Source organism: Lycium barbarum, chromosome 4 (genome assembly GCF_019175385.1).
Source record: "Lycium barbarum isolate Lr01 chromosome 4, ASM1917538v2, whole genome shotgun sequence".
Lineage (NCBI taxonomy): Eukaryota > Viridiplantae > Streptophyta > Magnoliopsida > Solanales > Solanaceae > Lycium > Lycium barbarum.
This window is the reverse complement of record NC_083340.1, coordinates 2,387,390-2,407,825: the sequence shown is the minus strand read 5'-3', so window position 1 is coordinate 2,407,825 and position 20,436 is coordinate 2,387,390. Positions and strand designations below refer to the sequence as shown.

General features: G+C 32.5%; 1 protein-coding gene across 1 annotated transcript; it reads left to right on the top strand.

Annotated features, from left to right (window-relative positions):
• Positions 1–16,723: 16,723 nt before the first annotated feature.
• Positions 16,724–18,490, top strand: LOC132634820 (ethylene-responsive transcription factor CRF1-like). The gene has a single exon (XM_060350913.1). The coding sequence runs from the start codon at positions 17,239–17,241 to the stop codon at positions 18,247–18,249; it is 1,011 nt and encodes a 336-aa protein (XP_060206896.1). The 5' UTR covers positions 16,724–17,238; the 3' UTR covers positions 18,250–18,490.
• The last annotated feature ends 1,946 nt before the right edge of the window (positions 18,491–20,436 follow it).

Genomic DNA, 20,436 nt, shown 5'->3' with positions numbered 1-20,436 from the left:
GCAGTTGGGAATTTTTCCGCGAAAATTAAATCAAATTTTCTGCGGAAATGATATTTAAATAATATCCGAAATGAAGATTAAATTATGAATTTGAAAAAATAAATTTGGTCCAAAAATATTATTAATCAAATCATTTGACCAAAGCCGAAGCCTAGCCAAGCGACATGACAGCACGAAGGGAGATCCTCTTTTTAACCCTTTATGAGCTAGAGGATGTGTTTTGATATATAAACACACAACTCTATCTTTCCACTACCAATGTGGTACAAAGTGCTCTTCTAAAAGGAACTTAGCCCAAATTTTCAAATTTTCCCTCCATTTCTCATTCACACTATCTTATCTTTAGAGCTTGAGCTTAAAAATCCCAACATAAATCGTGCTCAATAATGAGCAATAATATCCAATAAAGGTTACTTAAATGTAGAAGTGTGACGTCCAGCCCTAAATTCGGACCGGTCGCGTAACGTCTAATATTCATAAATGACCCGTATCAATTGCTTCGTAACACTCATTGTGGATCTACATGAAATCGTTCCCTCCAGACTCAATCAATCATCACGCCATTGTTCAATCTTGCCTGCCACATCTCTCTCTTCCTCCGTGCCACATGTAACGCTATATTTCCGATATATACACTAACATTAATACCTTTACCAAAAAGAAAAAGTAAATAAGAAAGACATTGTTAGTAGTGCTACATGATTCAGTTGGACTCTTTCTATAGTCTTGTGCAATCCTGACCTTTTGAGCTAACTTCTGAAATTGAGTTAGGTTCGAACTAAGATCCATGTCTTAATTATCATGATATTGATTTTAGTCATATCCCGATTCTTGATTTACCTTACGTTGTGCCCCATATTTTGTTGTTTATGCCTCTGTTGGTAGGTCTGGGCGTGTGAGCAAGGAGGTGTTAGTAGTCCTACATCATTTGTCATATACAATTGGACTTTTTATAAGATCTTGGACAATAATTATACCTTATGATTGAGCTAGTTTTGGGGATTCAGTTAAGCTGACCCAATATCCATTTCCTTAACAAACCTTCTTATATAACGAAATGGGTCGAGTATCATCACCACTAACAGGTGTGGTGAATGATTGAGATTTCTCCACTAAATATTTAACTAACTTTCTCTTGTTTGAGCCCTAAAATGGAAGAATCTTTGATAGGGAGTATGTTACCCCTTAGGTGGACCTACCCACACGAAACGATTAATTAAAGCCGAAATTAAGAGATTAAAATGCGAGCATCATCATCATATTCTTGCCCTATTCTCTAACTCTATATAGTTTCAGAGACGGAATTAGAATTTTGAGTTTTGCGGGTTCTGAATTATAGAAAAAATAGCTTATTAAATTGTGGATAAAATATTTATATGTATTTAAGTGAATTCTTATACGCAAGTACATGATTCGCGCTAAAATTATTGAATTTTACCAAACCCGTGAGAAAAATTGTAGCTCAGCCCTGTTAATAGTCTATATAGCTGGCAGTGTTTATGGAAGTCAAACAGCAGTAAAATGTAGTACGTAGTGCTTGAGAAGTAGCCTGCCCGAAGGAAAAAAACATATTGTATTTATGTGAATTGAGGAACACACACATACACACACGCAATGACGGAGCTAAGTTTATAGAAGCATACACTTACTGACGTACACGCATGCAAAAAATAACGTTAAGAGTATATGATATGAGAGGGCTACTTAATGAGTTCATGAAAATCGAGGGGCATCACGTGACTTCACTATTTCAGTCCCATACTTCAAAAACTTTATTATATTAACACGTTCTTTGCTAAGTACATGCAAGAACTAGAGGAAATTAGACTAATAAGAGTTGCGATAGAGGGATAATTAAATATTTTTTTATCTTTAGTTAGTGATTTTGGTTCCAACCTTTAATGTGGGACTTCCGGCGAATTCAAGTTTTATTGAACTCCAGTCCAAATACACAAAAGCGGATGAAAATAAAAAAAAAACAAAAGATCGCTAGGAATTTTAACACCATCACAAAAGCCATCGACTTGTGAAGATCTTATTTATATATAGACACTAAGTTAAGGATTTTCTGTTTATGGGTTTTAGATCACGGTTATTTTTATTTATTGAGTTCTTGGTAGATTTTTTGTACATATTAAATAAATCTTTGAGTACAAATATAAGATTTGAGTTAATGAGTTCTGTTGAATCCCTTGCTACAACTATGACAACGTGTGCTCCTAGTATCAAAATTGAAAAAAATTACTTAAAACTTTTCCCCATTCAAATATTTCAACAAATCTGAAAGGTACAAATAACGTTAAACAGTTCATACTTACATGCAACCATATCACAATCATCACCGAGCGATGCGATGGAGTTTTGGCATCCATTCATATTTTACCAGATGTCTCGAGTTCTGCATTGTGGAATGAAGAACCATCTGATGGGAGGATTTTCATCTCCTAAGTTGGCCTTCCCATGCAAATATATGGTTAGTCGAGCCAGTGAACTTCTAATACGTATCAAATTGTTAAACAGAAAAAAAAAGTATATGGAGCTCCAAAGCTTTTCGAGTAGTTTAATTATGTGATAGAAGAAACTATACTGTTTATGCTGGAGAATTAAAGCGCTATTAGAGATAAACATTGTTGCTAGCAGGAAAAGGGTAAAAATGAAAAACTAATTATTATGTCAAAGTAATTTGGTAGTTGTAGTGGTCCTTGCTATACTATATACTGTTACTACTAACTTCTAATAAGAAATTAATAAAAGTAGGTATCTAAATTCAAAGTAAGTCGAAAGATCCAAGTTTTGTCTTCTTAGTTAGGTCCCTGCATAGAATTATTTTCAACTTTGACTAATTATTGTAATTTTGGCCTGTTTGTGTGTCGAATTATAATCTAGAAAAATGAATTTTTCTTTCCTAAAATTTGGAATGAGCAAGCCAATAATGGTCGTCATATTCTCTACTATAACTATACTAAATCTGTCTTATTTCCTGTCCTTTTGTAAACGTACTCTAAAAGGACAATTATCTTTCTTTTTCATCTCTTCAATTTAATTAAAACCAAATTAAACGAATATTCCTAGTCGAACGATTTGTTTTAATGTTATGAAAAATGTACGTAGTTTCAATTTTCCTATTAGATTTGATGTAAGTGTATATCGAAAGACACTCTTGTCCCTTTTCATACGAGACCCTGTCGAACACGTAATTAAGTAAAAAAAACTCTTTGATAATAGTTTAATCTTTTAGATGAATTTATATCACACTTCAATATTATATCAGAGTAAATAGAGATTCTTTATCCAAGTCCCACAATTATGTGTTATCAATAATATTTTCACGTTCTCGGCCCATGAAAACTTATCTGGTTGGCACCTGAAGGTCGTGTTCAAGACATAATAAAGCAAATAATTGTAGAGAAAAGGACCAAAATCATCCATAATGTTTGGGTTTGGATCAAAATCATACATATTCTTTCACATGGTGCACTAATAGTACATTATGTTTGCATAAGTGGTGCACTTTTAGTCACAATCCCAAATAAATTTAACGGAAAAGAACAAAAATGCCCCTGAACTTTTAGAAAAGGTATAAAAATACCCTTTATTCATCTATTTTGCTAAAACTACCCCTCAATTCAACTTTTTGAGAATTTATTCCCCTTGACTAACGGACAACACTAATTTTTTTTTTAAAATAAATAAATAAATTGCACATGACATTTTATTACTGAAAAATTGATTTATTCTTTTAAAAAGAAATCTGAAAAATCGTTATTTGTAGAATAAGGAAAAATAATTTTTCAACATCTATTTCTTTAAAAAAACAAATGTAGTAAGCCTTTTATATATATATATAAAAAAAAAAACATAATTGGATTTTACTTAAAACATGTGGAATTTTTTTAAGTTTGGAAAAAAAAATTTAACGGGTGGAAACCCCATTTTTTTTTTAGAAAATTCAATTTTTAAATCTGAAAAACTGATTGTTTTTTTAAGTAAAATGTGCAAAACTAATACTCCATAATTTTCTTCTAGATTTAAAAAAAGATAGTTTTCTGGTTTTTTTTTTTAAACACAGTTTTTCCATAAAAAATTTAATTTTTTCAGATTTTTATAAAAATCCAATTTTTCACATTTTGAAAAGAAAAAAAATTAGTGTTGTCTGTTAGTCAAGGTTTTACTCGTTAAAAAAAAGTTTTCCAAATTTAAAAAAAAATCCAAGGTTTCAGATTTCTTTTTAAAAGAATAAATCAATTTTTCAGTAATAAAATGTCATGTGCAATTTAATTTAAAAAAAAAAAATTAGTGTTGTCCGTTAGTCAAGGGGAATAAATTCTCAAAAAGTTGAATTGAGGGGTAGTTTTAGCAAAATAGATGAATAAAGGGTATTTTTATACCTTTTCTAAAAGTTCAGGGGCATTTTTGTTCTTTTCCATTAAATTTATTTGGGATTGTGACTAAAAGTGCACCACTTATGCAAACATAATGTACTATTAGTGCACCATGTGAAAGAATATGTATGATTTTGATCCAAACCCAAACATTATGGATGATTTTGGTCCTTTTCTCAATAATTGTATGCTCTCTAACTTCATATGAGTGCTCTCATACTTCAACACACAAATATTACTATTTTCGGAGTTAATATTTTTTTATTTTTTATTATTGACTATGGTTTTAAAAATATTGTTGTACAGATTTTTATTGGTAAAAGTTGCGCTACAATATTCATAGGCAGATGCAGCATCGTGGTACAAGTTTATCTGAGCACATTATTTTTGATCGAGTTGATCGTGGAGCATCATGTTTTGTTAAAATCCACCAAAATGGCAATAAAAAATAGCACGTCTAAATTCATAATTTTAACAATATGCTGAATTCATTGTTAAGAGTCCTAAAAAGTTGGAATAATGTGAATTTTGAATCTGATTCAATGTATATATAAGTTCACACTGAATGAACTGTTAAATGCTTTAATCTAAGTGTTCCCAACCATGTCTTTGTTTTGTTTTTTTTGTCTTTTGTTTTCTCTTCTTCCCAACCATGGGGTTCAAAATTCAATTATGCATAGCATAAATCAAGGTACTAATCTGGAGCTTGATGCATTATTTTGACTTCTTAGAACCCAATTAGAAACATCTATAATTCTGTCTCCAATTAAAAATTATTAATAATTGAATTGTTTTTCTTCATTTTTCGTGGCTCAAAGTAACTATCCCTTGCTAGTACTCCACTTGCTATCTTGGGGCTGATGAATTTTGTTTGTTGTTTTGTTTTCTACCATCACCACTTGCAAATAAATTAATAATTAGAAATTTCGTCGTATTTTGAGAATCCAAACAATAATCATCAATATTATTGGAAAATTTAAAAAACAAACTCTCTTCAAGAGTTGAGGAATCAAAAACAAACACCAATGTAAATTTTAACGAGAAACTTTCTGAAGAGATTATTTTGTCGATTCTAATGTTTCTTAATTGTTTGTCTTTTATCTATGGTCTCATGCACGTTGAAAATTTTGTTTAGTCCAAGAAAAAGAAAGCAACAACTAGCTCTTATTTTGTCTTTGGTAATCCATATAACACTTCTTTTTCAATTAGACCATTGGATCTTATAATTAAAATTGATAAAAATAAAAAAAAGTAAGCATTTTTTCAATAACTTCTTTCAAGTCTTTTCACACAGACGCACACATTTTATGATTCAAATGCTTCGCTTTCTTTTTTGAGTTTTCCCAAAATATTCTTCACTTTTCTTAAATCAAAAGCTTTAATGTATTTTATATATATATATATTCACAAAGTGTTATTTTACTCTTTTTTACTAATACAACTTTGTCCTCTATTATATTCTTATACTACTTATTTGAATAAGTTCACTTCACATATTTTCTAACAAAGTACAAAGTACTACAAAAATCACATTTCTAAAACTAAGTAACTCAATAATTTCTTTATGGAGTTTTAAGTTATACACACTGTCAATATATATGGACTTTTTTGGGTTTCCCACTCGGTGCTCAATATCAGCATCGGGACCCAACTAAATTCGAATAAGCGATGGAAAGGCATTCTACATTGAGGGTAAAGCGCTCCTTATAGACAAAAGGCGACTCCATACCCAGGGTGCCCAGATCTCTGGCTAAGGATGGAGTACTTACTACTTCACCACTATCCTTGTTGGTGTCAATATATATAAGGAACTTCTACACCATATATTTAGTCATATTTATCAGTTGTAGCGGATAACTTGTATTATTTTCAAGATTATAGATCTCACATTTTAAGGAAACTTACGTGTAAATATTTGAAGTGATCTGATAGTGTAGAAAAATTCATACACAGACAATGTATGTAACTTAAACTCAGTCTTCTAACCCCTAGATATTAATGATATATGGGCCCTTTGTACTTGTTATTAATTTACTAATCATCTTAAGTACGTGATTAACTACTAAGTGTTTCTCAATAACGTCCTTAATTGTTGGTTGTCTCCAGCCTAAGTCTTATGGCGCCAACCAGCCACCGACCCACCCTTCACGACTCCCAACCCAAATAAAACAGAAAACAAAAATCAAATTCCTTAAGCATGGTTTAGTTGCTAAAAAATAGATGCCATTTTATGCCTAAAACAACTTTTTAAGTCATACACATAGTTAGTGTGAAGATTTTTTGCACCCTCGCGCGATCTCCTTAACATATTAGCACGTAATATATCATATTTTTTGAGATTACAAATCTCATATTCTAAGTAGACTTACATGTAAATATCTTTCGAGTGACCTGTGATAGTGCTAAAATTTTCTAGCACAAACAATATATATAGCTTAAATTCATAATTTAATTCTAAAGTGACAAAGCACTGATATGGCGAGGGACGTGCGAGTCATTGATAACTTTTACCTTTCAGCCATTTGTATGTTTTGATTTGTAATTTACATGTATTTCAGTTACTTGAATATGACAAAAAAGTTAATTTTGTGAGTTTATAGTATTAAAGTTAGGAAAGCTAAGTGACCATATATAACATTAACCCCCTGTAATTTAGGATCAAAGGAAAAGGTTCTGAAACCTAATATTTCATCATTGAAATGAAACTTTTTCTGACATATATAGTATCACTATGTTCTTGGTATTAATGTTGTTTTAATGCCGCCTCTTAAAACAAGCAGCTAAGCCAAAATAAATTTGTTTTCCAGTGAAATTAGATTTAACCAAAAAATCAGTCAGAGATTTCTTTTTATAGGGTTTGAAGACAAGTGGGGCGTATCCAATCCCGATAACTCTTTTACGAGCTCGGTTCAGAGTGGTGAAATGTGTAAATAAAGCTTTAACAAGAGATAAACATTCAAGAGAGTGAGTAATAATCCTCTAGTTGAGAAAAAATAGATAAACTTTCATATATATTGCCTTTGACGGAGAAAAAGACAGAGTTACAATGGTAAAAACAAGATGATGCCTTCTTTCTACCCTAAGCGTCCCTTATATAAGCCTAGATGATGGCTTCCTTCTACCCGAAGCTTCCCCTAAACAAGCCAAGGCCAGATTTTTCAACCCCTAAAGTATGGGTGATGTGACCTCTCTGTGGCTCCAACGTTCGTATGTACAGTAGCACTCAGATCAAGGTTGACGGATGTGACCCGAGTTGGTGGGAGTGGAGGCCAGCTGTGTAGATCCTCCGATCCTTCCTAGCATCCGGTCACATGACCTAACTCCGGGTGCACTTTTCGCGCAATACAAAATTCATAGTTTGGGAATATTGCTAGTAATAGGGCTGAAGACAATGATATAATCCAACTGCCTTTATTGTTCTTATGAATATGAGAGGAGAAATTAGCAATAAAGTTTGTAGCAAACTTGTATCAGTGTGTACTTTGTTCTCTTCCTTTTGGTTAGATTCCTTTATTCAACGAGTTTGAATTAATTTTGCAGAGTTAATCTCTAATAAAACAAGAGGAATCAAGTTGAATTTCACTGCAGTCTTTTCTTGAATCAAGTAGTCAAGCGGGAGTAATAGTTTAGTCTATACATTGTCTATAATTATGAGCATTGATCATCCATGCTCTTTGCTTAACGACAACATGGTCAAACTTGTGTAAAATACGACTTACAATTATTTTTAAGTTTAAAAGTGATGTGAACATGTTTGGATTAGTTGATTAAAAGTAATTGATAAGTATATCAAGTGTGAAGTAATATGCTATAGCTAATTTGTAAATAAGTGATCATGTGTTTGGATAAAAGAGTTGAAATTGATAAGAAGCAATTAATGTATTTAGTAAAAATGTGTATGTTAATATTCTTAAAGCTATTTATTAATTAAAACAACATATATTCTAAAGTATACTTTACATAAAAAGGATGAACGATGGAAATTAAATAGAATGAAATTAAAAGTTATTTTATAAATAAAAAGGATGCACGGTGGAAATAAACTCAGAATATGCTCGGTCGAACCAAAAATAATTATGTAAAATCATATGTTGGAGGTGATGTGACCAACTTATAACTTTTGACTGACTTTGACTTATAAGCAAGTTTAATATTTACCAAACACATAGATAAGACAACATTTTTTATAAATTATTTTGACTAGCTTATAATCTTAGTCAAACGCCCTCATACATTCTTTTACTCCCATATAATTTGGTAGTCGCGTTCTTAATGATGAGCTAGAAAAATTGTAACATTAAAATCTAATAAGAATATTTCCCCCCACTTTGAGATATAAAAACAAATAATAAACACTAAGCACTAAGTGATAATAAAAGATCCGAACACTAAGCACTAAGTGATAATAAAAGATCCAAAAACTAAATAAAGGACAAACGGCAATTTAATAATTATGAGTTCTTTTGGATATTTTGTGAGACAAAACATCAAATGATTCAAATACACCCAAGATCACATCATCTAATCCGTTCGTAGCTTAATGGGGTATTGCCAGGCAAACACAAAGGTGCCTTTTGTATGATTGTATTAAAACAATTAATTTCAGAATAAAATTCCGTATGAGATAATACAATATTCGGTTAATTTTAAAATAATTGTTACACAACTATTGCAGCATTTGGTTATCGATATTAAATAATATTTGCATTAAATTATGCATGCATCAATATTTTTTATATATATATTAGAAGAACAAAATTACTTGAAAGGGAATAACTTAACAAAGACGTGTTAACCTCTATCTAATTCCTACATAACTAAGTTTTAAGGAAGAAAAAGACTTTAATCAACTTTTTCATATATGTTAGAGGAATTTTGTTTGCTCCTAACTATTCTCATATTACTAATTTTGGGTTTGATTATGACTTTTTGTATGAATATGGCCCAAATCAAGTGGAATTTGGAACCTAGCAATGAGTTGACAATTACATTCTCTCACAACCAACCATTTTAAATACTAGGAATTTAATTTGAATATCTAACACAGTTTTGTTTGAACCGGCCGCTCAAAAACATTCTTTAAGTACCTTACAAAGTTTCAACTTGTATTCTTTTTTTTTTTCCCCTACCAGATGTCTAGTCTTCGTATATAAGGCTCGATTAAATTCGCATTTGTGCCAGAAAGTCTCATATTAGAGTAAACCGCTACCTACTAAAGGCGATTCTAGTTTTAGTTAAAGATAAAGAAGTACTTATCATTCCATTGTTTTCAATGTAAGGTCAAACGCAAATTAAAGCTAGTGTTCAAAGAACTAAGTAATTATTTGCCTGTTTCTAGTATTGATAAGACACCTAGTTAGTTAAAAACCTCGTAAAATTGTTGTACAAGTCAAAAGACGAATTCTGGATTTTAATTTGATGAATTTGACATTTAACTTCTTAGCATTAAATCATTAAAATTATCTATTCAAACTCCTAATATGTGTCGAAATTTTAGTGCATTTTCACATATAAAGTATGCTCGATATTGAAAGTACTTACCGAAGGGGTGCTTATCGGGCGGTTCGGTTGGATAATTGTGCTTAACGGTTCGGCTTATCGAATATCGGTTTTTAAATATCTCAATCCGCTAACCAACCAATAAGATATCGATTGGTTCGGTGTGGATTTAGCGGTTAACGGTCGGTTTATCAATTAATCAATAAAGTATATGAGATTTTTTTTTTCCTTCTATTGCTCAGACTATTGCATCAGTACAAAATTATCAAAACACAAAAGGCTCAATATTGATAGTGTATAGGTTGCGAACTCACATTTGACCCTATTTGCTTCACATCGCATGATTTAATTTGATGTATTACTCATGGAGGGTATTCTTGGGCACATGATTTTAAATTATTGGAATACGAATTAAATTTTTACTAAAGTATCGTTATTAAATAAACTGTGCAGATTAAGTATGAGATTTTCATACTAAAGTGTGTCAATGTCCATAAGAAAACTTATTTCTTTCAAACAACCACTAGTAATTCTATCTCGTTCTCATCTTACCATAGAAAAGGGAAAAAACATCCAAGGAAAGTAAAAAGGTTTTGAATGATTCTAGTTGGTAACATGAGATAATAAGAAATAAACACTAGGCAGAAGGAATAAGGAAAATGCGAAACTGCTAGGCTCAAAGATTAGTATTAGTATTTCTAATAGTACTTTATATACATAGGGATATATTTATAATTTAATTATTCTTAACGGGTTAACGGCTAAACCAATAGGGAAAATGAGGAAACCGTCCCCCGCACCGTTAAGCCGTTAACTCCAAACCATTCCCCATCCGTTAATCCAATTACCCGATACCAATAAACCAATAAACCTATTTTACGGTTGGGTTATCGATTGCAGTTCGGTTTTGAACAACCCTCTAGATTGGGCCCCGTACAAGCTAGTTGTGTTTACAAAGGTAAGTAAGTGAGGGGACAAAAGGATCATTTTAACAAAAACAATAATAATAAGATTGTTGATTAAATATGTATTTGTGATGTGCTTCAAACACCAATGATCAAATTATCGTTTTTTTTTTCTACCAACTTATGTGAGATCAATCTTACTAATTTCGATTAGTTTACACAATTACGTATGTTAAAACTAACTGCCGGTATCCTGATAATTGACTGATAACTTGGTTAATTAATAGTGATTTGACAGTTAAAAAAAAAGTCAATTCAATAGGAAGCTGTTAAAACTTCGAAGTAATATAATGTTAAAGACAACTCCAACAGTACAAGAATTTCGATTTTTACTACGAAAGTGGAAAATTCACTTAATCTTACTGGCTACTGCTATTACTGCTAATTGTCCGGCATGGTGGCAATGATTATTAATGATTAGCCGCTCTTAAGAAATTTTAATTCTATAATTTGATTTTAAAAGCAAAGATGATCAAATGAAACAAATGGGAGACGGCTGTGTTTGTTTGATGTGGTGTTTAGGAATGTTTGGAGTTGTTGGAAATTAAGTAATCCAATAAACCTTGGACCGGTTAAGTATTAGGCGCGAGGCTACAATATTAGCTACGAGTTTGGATATTTCTATTAACTTTTGCTTAGACTCTATATTTGTATTAAAAAATTCATTAACTGCGTACTCATAAATATAGATTATGAACCAATACTTAAAACAAACTGCGGGTTCAACAGCAAGTTATGTTCGGAGCCCGTAAACTTCAAATCCTGATTTCGCCTCTGCTAAGTACCAAGGGCGGAGCTACAATATTGGGAACATATGTCGATGAATTCATTAGCTTTTGCTTAGAACATGTAATTATATTGCAAAATCCGTTGATTATGCATAAATATTTAATTGTGAATTCAGTAACTAAAGCGAGCTAAAGAATTTGTTAAGGCCATAAACTTCAAATCTCGGCTTTACCTACGTTAAGTACTCCCTAGTAATCTCAGACAACTTAGTTCCCAAGTTACTGCTACTTCACCCTCGTACTTACTAATTCGTCCATTTGTTCTTGTTCCTGTTTCCTGTTTCCTAGTTTGAGCTATGTAGGCATCAATTTGTTCATATATATATTTTTTCCTTCATATGATTCTCTCTCAAGACATTAATAGCATAAACCCCACAAGGCCATAACTCTCCCATATCAGCGGCAGATGCAACAACAGATTCGTGTTCGGTTGACATCACTATTTTGTTTTTGAATTCTATATTTAAATGCGAAAAACAAGGGTCCATAGGAAGAGTCAGATATGCATTTCATAACTCAATTCTCCCAATTCAGAACCACAACATCTAACTTTTAAACTGCCAATGTCTACGAATTAACACTTCTATATATAAATTTTGAAAGGGAAAAATGTTCAAATTTGTTTCTTTACTATAAGGAATTGCTTAATTTTATCCTCCATTTCACCAATGGTCCATTCATACTCTGGTAGTTAGCAAATCGTTATATACTTGTGCTTGTCATTAACGGGATCAACTGTACGACAACACTATACTATACATGTCCATATTCTTCGAGAAAACGGTCCAAATTTACCCATCAAATTTTACTGTAATTTAAAATTGCTCTTTGATTGGAGCTCTGTTAAGAAGTTAAGGGCAATAACGATACTATTTCCTAGCGGCAGTAAATATATGCTTAAAGTTTAACCAAGGTAGAATTATTCAATTTCGAATAATGCAAAAGCAAATTTACCGAATTTCCATTTAAGAGTAATATAATTATATTAAGTTTTGTATATATTAATATTACAAAAAAAAGTACTACTGGTAATTTTACTACACGTTGCACCCAGTGACTAAAGCCAGATCCCCTTAGTCCGATTCGTTTGGATTGAAACTGTTTGTTTCGATGGTCAAGAATCCAACTGCACAAACTGGATAAGTTTTGAGTGTGTTATTACTGATCAACCTTATCATTTTTCTTTTTCTTTTAAAAAAAATCTTGGAACGTAAATTTCTGTTTTTTTTACACTACAAGAAAGTATAGAAATTGCAACAATTTTTTTAAATTTGGCAACAATTTAGTTTTATTGTTGGCAAATAATCTTTTTGTTGCCGAAGAATTTAATTTTGTTGTCATAGTATTGATTATTGTTGCAAAAAGTACTTTTGACAACAAAATAAAAAGTTATTGTACATTGTTGCAATAACAGCCGTTGGGAAAAGTTCATGCAACAATTTTTTTTTTTTGTCAAAAGTACTTTTTGCAACAATAATTAATTTATGACAACAAAAAAAAAAAATTGTTGCCAAATATAATTTTTCTTGTAGTGAATTAGTTTCATATCTAGTGTTCGGTATCATTATTGGAGTCGGACTAAATTCGTATTACACGTTGTAGGGTTCATTTTGGAGGCAGCGCTCCTAACAGAATTTTTTTCATTCCAAAGGTTCGAATCCGAAACTTCTGATTAAGGTTGGAGGACCCAACCATTTTTAGTGAAGTTGTTTGAGTGTCTGTGTAGCTTTTCTTACGCTATCAGTTATGAATATATACAGATAAACTTTATTAAAATATAAGATTCGTGATCATAAAAATAAAATAGTTTACTCACTTTAATACATATATATTACCTGATTGCATAATATTTTCTTACGCTGACCCTATGCGTAACTTAAACTCAAAAAAGAAAATTGAATAGTGTAGTCATTCTCAGGTTCATTAACAATATCACTTCTTGATTATGAAAAAACTAAATATAAGTTTCTCTTTCACAATAAAGAACCAAATACCTTGAAAATCAGCATATCTTTTTTAATATTTCTATAGTTAACTTTTTAAAAATCTTTTTTAACATTATTCATAGTAAAAAAATCACAAGAAAAAAGAAAAAAATTGAGAGGCCACGCGTAATGAAAAGACTGATTCTAGGTGAAGTTGGTGACGATTGGGGAAACAGAAACAACTAAAATTTTGGAAAGAAAAGTGGAAGGGAACAGAGTCACAGTAAAAAAAAGGATATACTTATTAAGATTAAAAAACAGCACTTTATTTAAAATTTGGCCGAAAAACGAGGTTGCCTTCCCACGTTGTTCCTAGCTGTAATTAAGGTGGTTAAAATTTAATTAAATAAGTTTGAGCCAAGTCAAGTGGTAAAAGATTAACTTTTTCTGTTACATAGGCCTGGAGTCATTAGGCGCCAAACACTGAACAAGAGAAATTATTAACAAATGTACTAAGGAGAAATTGTCTAATCCGGTAATTTAATAAAGAAAGAATTTTTTTAAGGTTTGTGAAGCTATTAGAGAATTGTATGACTATAAATGATCTCACTAAGTAGGCGTTTGGCCATCAAAATTGAAACCATGGTTTCAAACTAGCGTTTGGCCATCAATTTTCAGTCGTGGTTTGAAACCATGGTTTGAATCCAAATTATCCAAAAAAACTTGGTTTGGGTTTGAAACCATGGTTTCAACTTTTTTAAATACAAAATTTAATTCATAAGTTAATATTTTGTAAAAAAAAAAAATCCATAATTTGGTAAATATTTTTAACAATTACCCCCATCAATCATTTACCAATCTCATTAACTTCCACCAACCTTTATTTATGTCGACTAATCTTTAATTTATGTGGAAAGATTATATTAAATAGTAGTTACATTACTATTCATGTTAAATTTTCGATTTTATTGAAGTAAAGTTTGATTAATTGACGTTGCATTTTTTTAGAAAAGCCTTCTAGTAGTGTACTAATTTTGTTATAAACTATGATTTGCTCATTTGGTAAAATTGTATAAGAATTGAGAATGTTTTGATAGTTTTCACAATTTGTGGAGTTTTTATGTCTATAAGAGAAAATACAACTTAAAATATTTAAATTGTATGTCCAAACATGATTTGAAACCAGGTTTCAAACCATATCCAAACGGGGCCTAAGTATACTTAGAATTTTAGAATTACATTATTTCTAATTATAAAAAAAAAATAACATTACTTTTTGAGACAAAAAAGAAAAGCTTTCCACGAAAATTGAGACATAAGGACAATTCCATATCACAACATGTTATATTTGGTAAAATACCTACTTGCACTGTGTATTTGCATTCAATCATTAATTTTAACCTTATAAATGATACTACAAATTAATGAAAGAGTATATGTCATTAATCATAATCAATGATGAAATTTATATATAACAGACATATGTTACATTTTCAAATTTTGGTGTAATTAGCGAGTAATAGCTTTTATGTGATACCTCGCCGTCCATTTTTACTTGTCATATATTTTCTTCACACAAGGAATAATAAAAATAATAGTAACAACTTTATTATATCAACCCTAATTATTACTCCCTCCGTCTATAATAAGTATCACCTTAGTAAAAAAAATATGCATATTAAGAAATCAATAATATAATATGAAGTTTACTAAATTATCCCTATAAAAAATAAATTGTTTTCCTCTTGATTAGAGCATGCACAAGTAGTAATACTTTTGACATTGAGAATCCAACAATACCAAGTTACTATGTCACTTTTCCAATCATCATTTAGATGTTACTTTAACTTGTCAGTTTTTGTCTAAAGGTAGAGTTGAAATAAACTAGTCAATTTATGTTTTGGTTTCTTAGGGTGACACTTATTATGGGACAATTTTTTTTAGTTAAGGTGACACTTATTATGGACGGAGGGGAGTACTAAGTTACCTATTAATTGAAACCAATCAACCATACTTTAAAAGTTGTGCAATTAGTAATTATTTATTGAAATTTTCAACCCAATAACTAATAGTAAAGATAAAATAGATATGAAACGATAATTACCTCTTGATTTTTTAAATTTGATAAGTAAAATGAACATTTATTTTTAATACATAGGGCGAGTAAAAATAGACGGGAGTAAAATTTAAACCTCAACGTAATTAAGATGAGAGGTTAAACTTAAAATCACTTCTCAGTCAAAGATAGAGTGACGTGATGGTACTTAAGCCATTTGACTGACTAAATTAACAGAGCCGTCCGGTCCGGTATCACGTGACCTGTATTACAGTTTTCAAGACTCACTAGCCCCTCGCATTGCTGAGTCAGTCCCTTTTCACCCCCATATCGATACCGTTACTTCACGGCGTTAGTGGGGCCTTTATCCACGTGTCAACATCAACTTTTTTCGAAAATGCGGCGGCCTGTAAAATATCTACGCTTCTGGTATCTTTAAACTTCCAAGTTTCATTTTATTCTGATTAATTTTATGAAATAATGTTCAAAATAACAGTTAGAAGTTTTTTTTGTTCGTGAGTTTATTATCTGAACTATCAATTGTTTGCGCTTTTTATCTGAAATATCACCAACTAATTATTAAAGCACACATTGAGTAGTATTTAATGGTGCGTGGTGTACACTTTTTTCTGTTTAAGCATGGTACCAAACGACACTCCAGGCAGATAATTAAAGAATTTAATTCAAAAAAATCAAAAATGAAAAGATAATGGTTAAAAACACACATGAATTATCATTGTTTTTCGAGTTTTCTACATGAACTAGCATCAATTATTTATTAAAACTCATATCGAAGTTAATGAGTCAGCTGCCACTTGGACGAAATTTTATGGGCAAATTAAGCTGTCACGCGCCTTTTGGCAATTGTACGCAGACATTTGGTCTAGTCAGATTCAAGCTATTTCTTTGATAAATATTGGTGATAGTTAAATTAGGAAACACAAACACCTAATTAGTTTCGATAGAAAACTATACTTAGGTGTGCTTTTACCATTATTTCTGATTTAAATTAACTTTTCTAATTAATTTGTATGGAAAAAAAGATGAATAAATAATGGGTTTCTACTGTTTCGACTAAGCGGATCCTATATAATAGGATTTCCAGTTGTTTCGGTCTCCACTACAACTCTCTCTACTACACTCTGTTCAAAATCGTACTCTCCTTTCAACTTTCTCCAAAATTTTCATAAGAAAATCACTCTATAAACACCTATAAAATTCTAGTTTCATCACAACTTTTACTCCATTTAGCAAAGCTGATTCTTTTTCCTTTGCAACTGTTCTGTGTCTCTGTTTTTCTGAAACTTTTCTCTGGGTTTACAGCACTGACGTAACCCATTTTTTTTCTCACTGTACTGTTCTTTAAGAGAGTAATATTCTGTTATTCTTATCACATAAAAAAGATTTGAACCTCTTTATCTTCTTTTTTCTGGATTTCCTTTTTTGGCTCTTAAAACGGGTGGTTTCCAACATAATCACTTGTTGAAGATTTTTGTTTTACCAAAAACTGTTACAAAAAGCTTGTTGCCTTAGTAGTCTTTATTCCAAGAATCTTTTTTACCTCACCCCCTCTTTCTTACTTTCGCTTTCAATGCGAATCTGAAAAAAAAATCACACATAAAAATGGACCAAGACCAACAAACCATGTTGTCTAGTAAACCCATCAAATATACTGAACACAAAAAACAAATCACTATGGTTAAATCATCAGCTCCGGCTACTTTCACCGGCCGGAAGAGAAACTCCGACGTAAATTCCGGTGGACCTAGAGTTGTACGTATAACTGTTACTGATGCTGATGCTACTGATAGTTCAAGTGATGAAAGAGAAGAAGAAGGGTTTTTTAACCGTCAAAGAGTAAAAATATTTGTTACCGAAGTAAAAATAGAACAACAAAACGGTAAAAACAGCAACACTAACGGAAGTGTAACGGAAGTTGTCGTTCCAAAGAGGAAGAAGAAGAACGCTAGAGTAACTGCGGTAACGGCAGCGAGTAAAGCTGTTAAAAAGTTTAGAGGTGTAAGGCAAAGGCCATGGGGAAAATGGGCGGCTGAGATTAGAGATCCATTGAGACGTGTACGGTTATGGTTAGGTACTTATAATACAGCAGAAGAAGCAGCTATGGTTTATGACCACGCGGCTATTCAGTTACGTGGACCTGACGCCCTTACCAATTTTGCTGCTCCAGTGAAAACTAGTTGTTCCGGCAGTTACAACTCCGGTGAAGAGAGTAGTCATCAACGGTCACCAAAATCTGTTTTACGTTGTGCTGCTTCCACGTCATTTGATGAGTCACAACAGAATAATGAAGAAGCTGAAGCTGAGTCATTACCGATTTTACCCTCCGTTAAGGACGTTGATTTCAGGGATGAAAATGACATTTCCATGTCGGAAAACTTTTGTGATTTTTCATCATCCTTTGAGAGTTTTTTCGGACCCGATGATTTGTTTCCTATACCCGACTTGTTTGAACCCACAACTTTACCTGATAACATGTTCACTTGTTGTAATGACATGTTTATCGGGTCAAGTAATACTGATTTCGGTTTCGGGTCTTCTTCATCTTGGCCCGAAGATGATTACTTTCAGGATTTTGGAGATGTATTCGGGTCTGACCCGCTTGTGGCACTTTGAAGTTCAGGTTGAGTGAATGGTTCAAATTATCGTATTTAAGTTTTTTAAATTTCGTTATTAAGTTTTGTCTAAATTTGTTGATTAACGTTTAGTTTTAAATGTGAGTGATTAGTGAGTAATTATGGAGTGTACTGATAACAGTAATTATGGAGTAGTAGTAAGTAATATGTAATGTAACAGCTCCGTCACAGTAACGGTGATGATGGATGAGATTTTGCGGTACAGTGTTGTTTTTGTGTTTCGTGCCTCTCTTTTGTTTATTTTCTTTTTATTATGGCTTGTTTATTGCTATGCAAATGGTACGTTAATAACAATACAACCACTTGACTAATTATTAGCAGGCTATTAAAGTTTCACTAATTTGCTAATTATTGGATGGATTAAATTTATGTGTCATCAATAAACTAGCAATAAGGTAGTGCAAACATTGAATAAGACTGAAGATTTTTGTCTAGTGAGCAAGGGGGGGTTGTCTGATAAAGGCACGTGTACGAACACGTGACTTGAGTAGCAATAGGAATTAGGTGAAAGAATGAAATGGCATGAATGCTTTAGCCTGCATTCTCACATGCATAACCTGAACACATTCTCAATGCTTCAGTTTTAGTCTTGTGTAGCATCATTTTTTGTTCCCACCCATTATTTGATACCTGTTAGGATTTTGAATCCCAAATCCGACCTTTGTAAGCAGGTTCCCAGGAAAGATTTGAGAGTCACAGCTGGACCACTTAAATACCAACCTTCTTAAACAGAATCTACTTACGCCGTGATGTAAGCGAAAAATAAATAGCACACACAGATTTATAGTGGTTCACCCTTAATGTGAGAGCTACGTCCACGTTGCTGCTGCAGATCTTATTAAAGAAGAAATATTACAAGTGTTTACAACACTCAACCTCACAACTCCAATCCCAATTACACTCAAGAATTTTTTTACTAAAAAATTCTCTCAAACACTTCTCTTAAGCCTTTCACTAAGAGTATTTCTCTTAGATTTCTCTCTCTTTGGGATGTGTTGTCTTCTTCAATTTTTGGTGTGTTTCCAAATGATAGAAACTTTCCCTATTTATAGGGATGAAATGAACCTATTGATGTCATTAGTGACTCAAGCAAACACTTTCAAATTTGTCAAAGACAAGAAAGATGTTTTCTTCCTCAAAACAAGGGAAGTGTTTTCTTCCCTAAAATAAGGGAGGTGTTTTCTTCCTCAAAATAAGGGGATGGACCCAACAAATCTCCCACTTGAAGACACACTTTGATCGATGCAGCAGCTCTTTCCTAGTTTTATACTTCGTGCAGGCCAACTGAAGCTGAACATAGCTTCAGTTTGTCTATCGTCACTGCCTTTGTCAGCATGTCTGCTGGATTCTGACTCCCTGCGATCTTCTCAAGCACTAGCGCTTCATCTTCCAAAGCTGATCTAATGAAATGGTACCGGAGTTGTATGTGCTTCGTTCGAGCATGGTAGACCGGGTTCTTTGCCAAATGAATGGCACTTTGGCTATCACAATATAGCACACTTCCCTCGTGGTCCTGATCCAATTCCCGCAGAAAAGATTGTAGCCACATCATTTCCTTTGTGGCCTCCGTCACAACAACGTACTCAGCCTCACAACTAGAGAGAGCTACTATCTTTTGCAACTTGGAAACCCAAGAGATTGCAGTACCTCCGAAGGTGTAAACATACCCGGATGTGCTCTTTCTGCTATCAACATCACCACCGTTGTCAGCATCAACATACCCTTGCAATCCTGTTTTTGATTTTCGAAAATACAGAGCTGAACTCGAGCTGTCTTTCAGATATCTGAATATCCACTTCACAGCCTCCCAGTGTTGCTTTCCCGGATTGCTCATAAATCGGCTGACAACTCCCACTGCATGTGCAATGTCTGGCCTTGTACATATCATTGCATACATAAGACTACCGATTGCAGATACATAAGGTATCTTGTCCATCTGCTTCTTCTCATCCTCGGTTGTCGGCGACTGATCCTTTGACAACCGAAAGTGTCCAGCCAAGGGAGTGCTGACTGGCTTGGCATCATACATGTTGGACCTTTTGATAACTTTCCTCACATATTTTTCTTGTGAGAGTTTGATGCCTTCTTTCTGTTGAAATCCCTTTGCAACCAGCCTTGCTTTATAACGCTTGCTTCCATTGGGTTCTTCCTTTATCCGATAAACCCA